At 38.8% G+C, this 10,211-nt stretch overlaps 1 protein-coding gene across 1 annotated transcript in view; it reads left to right on the top strand.

Annotated features, from left to right (window-relative positions):
• PPFIBP2 (PPFIA binding protein 2) overlaps positions 1 to 10,211 on the top strand; it is a 112,026-nt gene that overhangs the window by 4,627 nt on the left and 97,188 nt on the right. Inside the window, exon 2 of the mRNA XM_029284874.1 lies at positions 7,834 to 7,931. Coding sequence (XP_029140707.1) covers positions 7,868 to 7,931 — 64 coding nt within the window. The 5' untranslated portion in view covers positions 7,834 to 7,867. The remainder of the gene's footprint in view (positions 1 to 7,833; positions 7,932 to 10,211) is intronic.

Below are 10,211 nucleotides of genomic sequence, written 5' to 3'. Positions count from 1 at the left end.
TCCTCGCCCTGGGGGTCGCCAGCCGGCACTGTCTGGCTGACGGCACCCTGAGGAGACCCACTCTGTGGGAGCGTACCGGCCGATGGGAGGTAATCTGCGGCAGAAGGCGGTCTCGGAGATATCCAGGTCCGATGCCATGGAGCGCTTTGAAGATGATGACCAACAATTATAGCAGTGTTACAGCAGTATTCCATTATTTGAGGGGCTGCCACAAAAGAAGAGGGGGTCAACTTGTTTTCCAAAGCCCTGGAGGCAAGACAAGAAACAATAGATGGAAACTAATCAAGGAGAGAAGCAACCTGGAATTAAGGAGAAACTTCCTAACAGTGAGGACAGTTAACCAGTGGAACAGCTTGCCTTCAGACCTTGTGGGTGCTTCATTACTGGAGGTCTTTAACAAGACCCTGGACAGCCACATGTCTGAAATGGTATAGGGGCTCCTGCTTGAGCAGGGGATTGGACTAGAAGACCTCCAAGGTCCCTTCCAGCTCTATTCTGATTGATTGATCTTTATGCCTTATAAAAGGCCAGGAGGGTTGGGGACAATCTGATCTCCAAGTGGATGATGCTCCACAAGATATCCACTAGGTTTTATCCTCTTTGCTGCCCTACAAGGAGCAGGTATAATTACAAATATAAATACACAGTCTCAACCATATATATTAATAATATATGTATAGTGTGAATAATAGATAGATAGATAGATAGATAGATAGATAGATAGATAGATAGATAGATAGATAGATAGATAGATAGATAGATAGATAGATAGATAGATAGATAGATAGATAGATGGATAGATAGATAGATAGATAACCTTTATTGTCATTTTTTACTGTGGGCACAATGACACACATTAAAAATGAAATTTAGTTGCTTGCTCAAAGTGTACACATACACACATTTAAACATACTATATACAACATGTATAGACCTACACTCTTACATATAAGTAACATATAAATATTAATCACTGTCCATCTTGAATACATAAATGGTAGGAGGAAGCTTTAATGTTCACAAGGTTAATACTGTATGGAACAAAACTGATAATCTTGATGTTCTGCTTCGGATACCACGGAGCCTCCTTCCAGAAGGTAACAAAGAAAACAGGTCATGAAGAGGATGTGTAGTGTCCCAGATGATCTTATGGACTCTGCTCAAGCAACGCTTATGTGCTATGTTCTGGATGGGAGGGAGGGAACTGCCAATGATCTTTTCGGCCATCCTCACCATTCTCTGCACCGCCTTCCTGTCTGAAGCAGTGATGCTTCCAAACCAGACTGTGATGCTGTATGGCAGAATAATAATGGTATATTACAAGAACATAATATATAATATAAGCAGTATCTCAGTACTCATGTCAACTTCAACGCTCTCCCTATGAAGGAGCTGAGGGCAATATCAAGGATGTTTATATGCCAATATCACGTTGTTTAGTTATGGTAAAATGCAGGGTGGACACAGCTTGATCTTGAAGGACTTGAGTTCATCATTTCAGTACTTTTAGTTATGTGCAAAATGTCCCTTGCACAAACTGGTTCGTGCACGAAACAAAACTTGTAGATAGTCTTTGCCTGAATTGAAACTTCCATCTTTTGGTAGGTTTCATCCCTATACAAAATAAAACAAGGCCACTACTTCTGGATACAAATTGAAACTTGGTGATGGTTGCAGGCAGGGGGGGGGGGATGGCAGAATGGAAAAAAGCCAACACTGCTGGGAGGGGGATCTTGGAGATGGTGAAATTGGCAGAGCCAGCTGAGTGGAGTGTATTATGGTCAAACTGTATCCCGTATGATTGAGATTATTATGGCCAGATGCTAGTGGCAGCAGAGAGGAGGGAAGAGCAAGTGTTTTGCACACCGAGGGTCAATCTAGTTGAAACCTGAAGCAACCAAACTATTTGGTGTTTTGTTTCTGTCAAACTGTAGCTGATGTGATGGTTTGGATGAATGTGCTGCTCTATATTTTCTATTCCATGCACTCCCTTAATATCTCTGATCCTAATTATTCTAATCAGATCAAAATTGGAGTATATTGTTATATATTCTAGGCAGAGAATTTATTCAAGTATAGCAAAATCCTTTTTGTTTTCCTTGGTAGCTCAAATGAACTATGGTCATTAGACCCTTGTAAGATTTTTTTTTCCAAAATAATACAGATGGATGAGCTAGTAAAATGGCCTACTTTACCAAAAACACTTTTTTTATTTGTAATACTGCTTAACAGGAAATGAGAAGTGCTCTCTGAAAAGAGATCCTGGCAATATGGATCACTCACTTCGAATCCTGATCGACAGACCCAAACAAATATACTTGCTTAACTATCCAACTTGAGATTATTTGTTTTTATTAGCTGTCAGTTTATAGGCTACTATTCTAGATCCATATTTGAAGTTCTTTTTGCATTGTGCCTGGCACCAAACATGTTATGCTTAGCCTTTTTGTATTCGTTAAAACGTATAAATCAGAATGACAGAAGTTAAAACGGGTTACCTATAAGGGGTTTTAGTAGGGCTACATCTCAGGCAAAGCTGAATTTTAAGGTACAGTTAAAACAAAACAATTTATGACAGGCTGACATGAGCTGGAATGAATGGCTATAAACTGCCTTATCCCAATTCAAAATGTTCTTGAAACTCCAGCTTTGACTTGTTTTTCCCAGATACTGGAGCATTACAGACAGTGGTGCATTAGGAACTGTGCCAAAATAAAGCCATTTGCTTCAAATACTGTGGTGGAGAGGGGGATTGAAATCAGTGGTCAGCAGATCTTCCTTAATTCAGATATCTTTGTGATTGGAGCACTAACGGTCATCTCAAGTTACCTTTGCTGTCAAGCCATTACCAGCTACCCAATCACAAACACTTGGAAGGGGTAATCAAACTTGGGAAACAAACCTTTAACTGAAACATCCACTCCACCTCATCATCTCAAATAGTCATCTTCTTTGACTATTTTGGCTTAATGGACTAACTTGGGAGCTGTTTTCTTTACTTATTTCCACTGTTGTTAACCTCCAACAATTAGCTATAAAACATTCAGGCAGGGACAATAAGACCCCTTGGTTTTTTTTGCATAGCTGAGTTTTTTTGCATAGCTGAGTTAAGTACCTGCTTAAAAATTGCTGCAGATATTACTTGCAGTAGAATCCCTTTTGGTGCAGGTTTTATCACATTAGGTATTAAAAACACCACAGTTAACTAGTATGCACATAAGCACAAAAACCTATCTGCACCTATATACGTATAAGGTACCTAACTCAAATATTGAAATTACCCCCTCATAATGGACTAAATATTTCATAAATTTTGTCTCATTCTGATTACAAATATAGCTACTTAAATTTTTCCCATACAAGATCAATGCCGATCATTTTCTTATATTAAAAAAAGACAAATATGCTCCTAAACTGGAATTGATAGGATAGTATTCTCTAGGACCGTTCCAGGACAGCTAGTTTTAAAAGCTAGAATTCAGTCTTCAGGGTGGCTTAGATAACTACCATAGAGCCCTATCATTTTATTGCTGTTCTGGCAATACCCACTTCTCAGTTTATGCAAAGAGAGAAAAAACAAGTTCCAGTGCTAAACTTCTTGTATTGCCGTGAAAATAATCCAATTCAATATTGTTGAATGTTTCAGAAGTGTGACGATAGCCATTATGAACAAGAGTAACAATTTCTATTATTTCTTGGGCTTATTTATTTTTCTCAAAAAGTAAAGGGTGGCCTAAATAATTGCAGTTGAGAATATTGATTTTTGACCTGTTCAGAGCAAGTATGGTGAGAGTAGAATTTTTTACATTTTCAGACACTGGGATATATGGCTGGTAATCAAAATTCCAGCATATCTGCAGGGGAAAAAAAGAAAAGAAATAGGAAAGAAATATTTATGCTCAGGAAACAAAATTATCTCATGCTTCAGAATTATATCAGTACTTATAATAGTGATTTCTAAAGATTTGATTCACCAGATTGGTCTAGAGTAGACTCTAGTGGTTAAGATGCTGGCCTAGAAACCAGTTCTAGTCCTGTTGAATAACTGGCGGGTGATTTTGGACCAGTCACTTACTCTTAGTCCAACTCACTTCATAGGCATGTTGTGGAGAAAATAGAAGGAGAAAAGAGTATTAGGTATGTTCACTGCCTTGAATTATTTATAAAATAATAACAGGTATAAATAAATAAATGACTCACAGAAACTACATTTTTGTTGGGTACATCTACCCATTTATTTTTGGTTTTGGGGAAACAGATGTTCTGGAAGCTGTAGGAGTTTCCACACATACAAATGGGCAGCAAAGAAGATATTTTGGATAATTTCTGTGTAGGATAGTGCCAACTAGTTTGATCCTGTTTACGTTCTGCACCTGTGGAAGAAAATGTTTGGCATAAAATAGCCTTATGCAAATAAGTGCCTGCTGCCTGTGTGAGGGATGAGTTATACAAGATAGAAAGCCTTAAGGCTTACTCCAACGAAGTTTGATCTGTGATTTGATTACAACAGTTTGAGTGCTTTATATAGTGCAGCGGCTAAGAGAACAAAATGTTTTCTGTTTCTAGTTTCTGTCACCATTGACTCTCTAGGTGGCCTTTGTGCAAGATTTGGTTCTGCCCTATAAAAGAATAATATCCTGCTAAGTTGTTTCATTGGAGCTTTGTAAAGATTACTAAAATGTTTTTTTCCTACTACTCAACATTCCTTGTTGGGTATTGTACCCCACTCAACCTCAGTACTTGCTTTTGAGTAAACATAGGCTTGTGTTAAATAATACAGTATTCGGAATGCCACATAACATAAATATAAGAGATGCATAAATTATATTTTTTTGGCCAGGGAGAACAGCCCAAATAATTTAATAAGTTAATTTATATATATATATATATATATGTCTTTGGTTATTCGGGTTTTCTCCCGCGTAAAATTGGAAGTGTCTTGGCGACGTTTCGACAAAGTCCCATTCGTCATCTTCAGGCTGGTGTCTTCAGCTTCGTGCTGAAGCTGAAGACACCAGCCTGAAGATGACGAATGGGACTTCGTCGAAACGTCACCAAGACACTTCCAATTTTACGCACGAGAAAACCCGAATAACCAAAGACCTACATACAAACACCCGCGAAAACCTCAGAAAACATACACACACACACACACACACACACACACACATCTACTGATATGTAGGGGATTTTTTTCCCCCTTAAAGGGGAAAAACAAAAAAGGGTGCCAAATTCTTTCAAAGAAGGAATGTTTTGGTAATCTTATTTCCTGAAATGAACTTTAAATCTGCTTGTGAACAGCAAACTGAAAGCTGGAGGTCATACCTAGAAATGTCTGATGCTTCTGCCAAAATTGTGTTGGAGGCTGTGCCACCTGAGGAGCTCTGCAAATCTGGGATTGAGCAAGACTAGGAGGGGAGAAAAACATTAAAGAAACTCCAGTTAACTATTTCTAGGTCCCACCCTGCAAACTAAAATAAGTAAAAGTATTAATAATTGAGCTTTAGAAAGCAATGAGCAACTTTAGGACATTTCTCTATTTAAAAAAGAAATCAATATAAGAAATACTCCGTGTTGGGTTCTATAACTGTGTGTTATAAAATAATTCAGTTCACCTTGAATCTTTCTTATTGACTATACAGGTGTAATTACATGCTTTATTTATTTGCTAGATTTATATCTTGCTTTTCATTCAAGAATGAATAGAGTTGACAAATTCAAGCTGGGAAACATGGTGCTGTCTTCCTTTTCCCCCCACGGCAACAGCAACCTTGGAAAGTAGAGGGGTGATGAGCAAGAGCTTAGTGACCTTCTAGGCTGAGGGTGGATTACAACTACTACTACAGTCATGTCAGGAGTGCCAAAGCGCTTCCAGATTGAAAGGGTTAAACGGTGATATCACCATTTCCCAGGGAACCCCCAGTTGGGGGCTCCTTTCATGTCCTGGTTAAGTTGCCCATCAAAGTGGTACCCATTTATCTAGTCACAGTTGTCAGCTTTTCAACTGCTAGGTTGGCAGGAGCTGGAGCGTGTGATGTTGTGCGGCAACACAGGGTCTTGAATGTGAGCCTGCCAATCATCAGCCCAGCGTCCTAACCTTTTGGTCCCTGAGTTCAACTTATGCCTCCCCACTCCTAGTTCAACACCTTAATGGCTTAACTCAAATATCTTTTCAAACAAATTATTCTCAAGACAATTTACAACTAACCTGTTGTGGTAGTATAAACTCAATAGCAGCTGACTGGACACTTGATGGAACTGCCTTCCAGATCACGGAGAAGCTCTGCATTCTTCTGGGTTCATGAAGTATTTGGGCAGACCATCTTAATAAGCATAATTGTGTCCTGGCTGTACTCATCCGCCCCCACATTCCGTGAGAGAGGCAGCCTTAAACTATCCTTGGTTAAAGTAGTATTTTCCCCCTTACACTGACACCATCCAAGATAGTTGGCTGGACAGAATCTGCTAGGTATATTTATCCATCAATTTGTAAGAAAGTCTGGTGGCTAGAAACAGAGATAATAGAGATTGGCAATGGGTATAACAAATGTCATACTGTAACAATTTGCTGTCAACTGAAGGATGAGTGGCGAACACTGTAGCTTAGTAATAGCAAAATATGTAGAAATTTCCTCTTGAGCAAACAGTACTTCTTCTTCAGAGAGAGGGTGGGTGGGTTAGAATAAGAATAAGCTCTAGCAATCAACCAACCTTTCTGGAGAAGTGGGTGGATATATTTAGAATTATGAGATCGTGGCATAGAAATTCTGACAAAATGGCTGCTGTGAGAGATGGATTTGCCTTCTTGTAAAACAGTTTAACAGATTGTCCCGACCATATCTCAACTGAAAAAAATCCAGATGATCACTGGATGACAGCAACAAGATAAAACACTCTCTGTCGGTTAACTGCCATCTACCAGTAGTGGGTTTTCTAATGAGTATGACCAGCCTTCAGACAACCATTTAAGGTAAAATGGTTGCCCCTGCCACCCTCTGTAGTCCTCTATATGCTTTCTACTTGTTCACTTAATCCACTGCTTTTATAAATTATAAGGATGAATATGATCTGATTATTTACTTTTACATATGTATTTATCATTAAAATTAAATGGCTTCTGTTGATGGCAAATTACGATTTGATAGCTACATTGTTATGATTTGATTTGCTCATAGTCACTCGTGTCTTTGTAAACTGTCATCTGGACTACTACAATGTGCTCTACATGGGGTTGTCCTTGAAGAGCATTTGGGAGCTTCAACAAGTGCAGAATCTGGCTACATGGGGAGTAAAGTGTGCCAGGCATTCAATTCACATAACACCACTGCTCCATTGGTTGTCAGTGTATTTTCAAATGCAATTCTAGGTGCTAGTTGGCACCTTTAAAGCCCTACATGATGGGGCCAGGTTACCTAAGGGATCATCTTCTCCTAGTTGTCTCTGTCCATCCAATTTTATCAGACAGATTGGACACATGCAGGCCCCATCAGCCAAGGGGTTTTGGCTGGTGGGAACCAGGAGTGCCTTCTCTGCCATAGCCCCTGCCCTCTGGAGTATTGTCCCTTCAGATATCAGGATTACCCTGACCCTATTGGCCTTTTACAAGACTGTGAAGACTTGGTTGTGTGGCTGGAGCCCCAAGTGGTTAAGGGTCCTATTGTATTAACATCCATAGTGCCAGTTTTACTTGGTACCATACATATTTATTTTGCACTGTTTAATTGTTTTTATGTCTTATGATGTATGCCACCCTAAGTCATCTATTGAGATGGATAGCTATAGAAATCAAATCAAACAAATAAGTAAGTGTTAACTTTTTTTCTCTCCTTTTAGACTAAGAAAACGAGATCCAAGCAAGCTACAAAACATGACTTCTGATGCTAGTCACATGCTTGAAGCTGCTCTGGAACAGATGGATGATATCATTGCAGGTATTGTGAGAGTTTATTTTTTAAAAAATCTACTAAGATCTGTTTTGTAACTATGATAATGAAAGATGAAATATTCATATGAATTTCCATTTATATTTGACTGTCCAAGCTTTCTCAAGTTATTGTCCAAAATAGTTCTGTTTGCTGAGCTATTTTTAACCAGATCAAGGTCAATTTCCTGGAGAGCAGAATGTACTTTATTTTGTGAAAAGTCTAGTGTGGCAACCAAGACTGAGTTTATAGGGATAAAATGGCCAAGGGTAGTATAAAATTTAACACACACACACACACACACACACACACACACACACACACACACACACACATAAAGGGACAGACTGGATATTTTTCCTGATGCAGTCATTTAACATTAGAATAAGAATCTTCAGAGATTATAAACTAAGGATATCAATTATTTTAGCATAAGAATACCAAGAAAAAGGATATTAGCTATATATGGCATTGAAACATATGTTGCAAGAAAAAAAGCTTCCAAGTTTTAAAGCTTCAGCTTTAGGCAAAGAAAAAATAGTGAAAACAACAGAAAATAGTGTTTTGTAAAGTATCACTTTCAAAGTCATAACAAATTCCTCCTTCTCTTTCCCCCCTTTTAAAGTCTGGTGGGTAACTAGGACTTTCTGTTCTTTTCAAGTGCATGGACTGAAAATTGCTCAGTTAAGTTACTCCCTCCCTAGTTGTAAAGAATCCCAAAAGCAACCAATTGCATCTTAAAGCTCAGTAGTATAACAAAGCTGATAAAGCTGAATCGGAGGTTTCTTTGAAATCAGGAGAATCTTGAAGCTTCCTATAAATACCAGAGGTGTCTGGTTTGAAAATGCTTCCTAAAGCAGCATCTATCCACAGTTCATTAAAGAACGTTGCAAGCTTTTGTTTGAGACTAAAAAAAGATGCATCTGTTTCAAGTTCTAATCATTGCCTAAAGTGGTGGCATCTTTCCTTTTTCTTCATGGAGAAGACTGAAAATACTTAGAATTCCCAGGAATTTTCAGACTTTTTCAGGCTGTCTAACCTCTTGGTTAAAAAGACAAAAAAAGTTCTGAAATCCCTGACCAAAAAGCAAAGCTTGAGTGATGGAAAGTTGACTGCATGCAAGTGAACATTTTCCTGCCTTAGTCTCTTGCAGAAACCCATAAAATTCTCATGGAAGCCGGTTTGAAATAACAAGTAGCAGCGAGGAGCTTCCTTCCAATCTGTTTGCAAGCCTGCACATTCCTATCCTTGTGCAATTGAGCTTGACTGAGCTGGTATTTTGGTAATAACATTTTTGTGTGCTAACTCAGGATGGTTTATTATGGGAGGCTTAGCCATAAAATGATTGCTTCTATCATTCACAAGATAATAATTTATCAAAAAGTGAAGCAGCTAGCTGTCTGACAGCTGGACTTCAGGATATTTTCTATCATTCCAGTTTACCATTTGTGAACAAGCAGCTTAGGGTTAGGATGCCCTAAGCTATATCAAGAGCTAGTTTGGTGTAGTGGTTAAGGCGAATGAAGGCAAATATACGTGTCCTGGGATAATGTTGCAGGATCCAATCTGGCTTGGTCACCATGACCAGAGGTTTAGTCTTCTGAGCTTCTGGATTCTTGCTACAGCCCATCATCAGGGAACTTCTCTCTAGCAGAATTGGTTAAGTGGTTAAGGCACCAGCCTAGAAACTGGGAGACTCTGAATTCTAGTCCCATCTTGGCCAGTCCCTCTCTCTCAGCCAAGGAAGAAGAAGACAATGGCAAACTACTTTTAAAATCATGCAAAAAAACTGCAGGGACTTGTCTGAGGTCAACACTGAGTCGAAGGTACAAAAAAAGAGTGGGCTCTAGTAAACATGCCATTTTCTTTTCTAAGAATGCCACTTGATTTTACAATCTTAAAACTGTTACTATGACTTAGTAAATTTGCTGAAAATTTATTAATAAAAACATGTTTTAACTGGTTAATAAAATCTAACATTGGAACAGAAACATGATACACAACATCTTTAATCCTTACAATAAATTTTATAACAAATTTGTTATTTATTTATACTGTAATAAGGGCATAGGCCTTTATACTTCAGGCAGGGCTAATGATAACTTTATAAGGGAGAGAAAAGTCTGCCTTAATATAGTTTATTGCAGTGGTGGCGAACCTTTTAGAGACCGAGTGCCCAAACTGCAACCCCAAACCCACTTATGCATTGTCGGGTGCCGGGTGGGTGTGGCCCATTGGCTGGGTGTGGCCCATTGGCTGGGTGTGGCCACTTGGGTAGGCGTGGCTGCA

The sequence above is a fragment of the Protobothrops mucrosquamatus genome, unplaced genomic scaffold, assembly GCF_001527695.2.
Source record: "Protobothrops mucrosquamatus isolate PMUCROS unplaced genomic scaffold, P.Mucros_1.0 scaffold1047, whole genome shotgun sequence".
Classification (NCBI taxonomy): domain Eukaryota; kingdom Metazoa; phylum Chordata; class Lepidosauria; order Squamata; family Viperidae; genus Protobothrops; species Protobothrops mucrosquamatus.
Note: the sequence above shows the minus strand (reverse complement) of the source record. Positions and strands in the feature narration are given on the sequence as shown.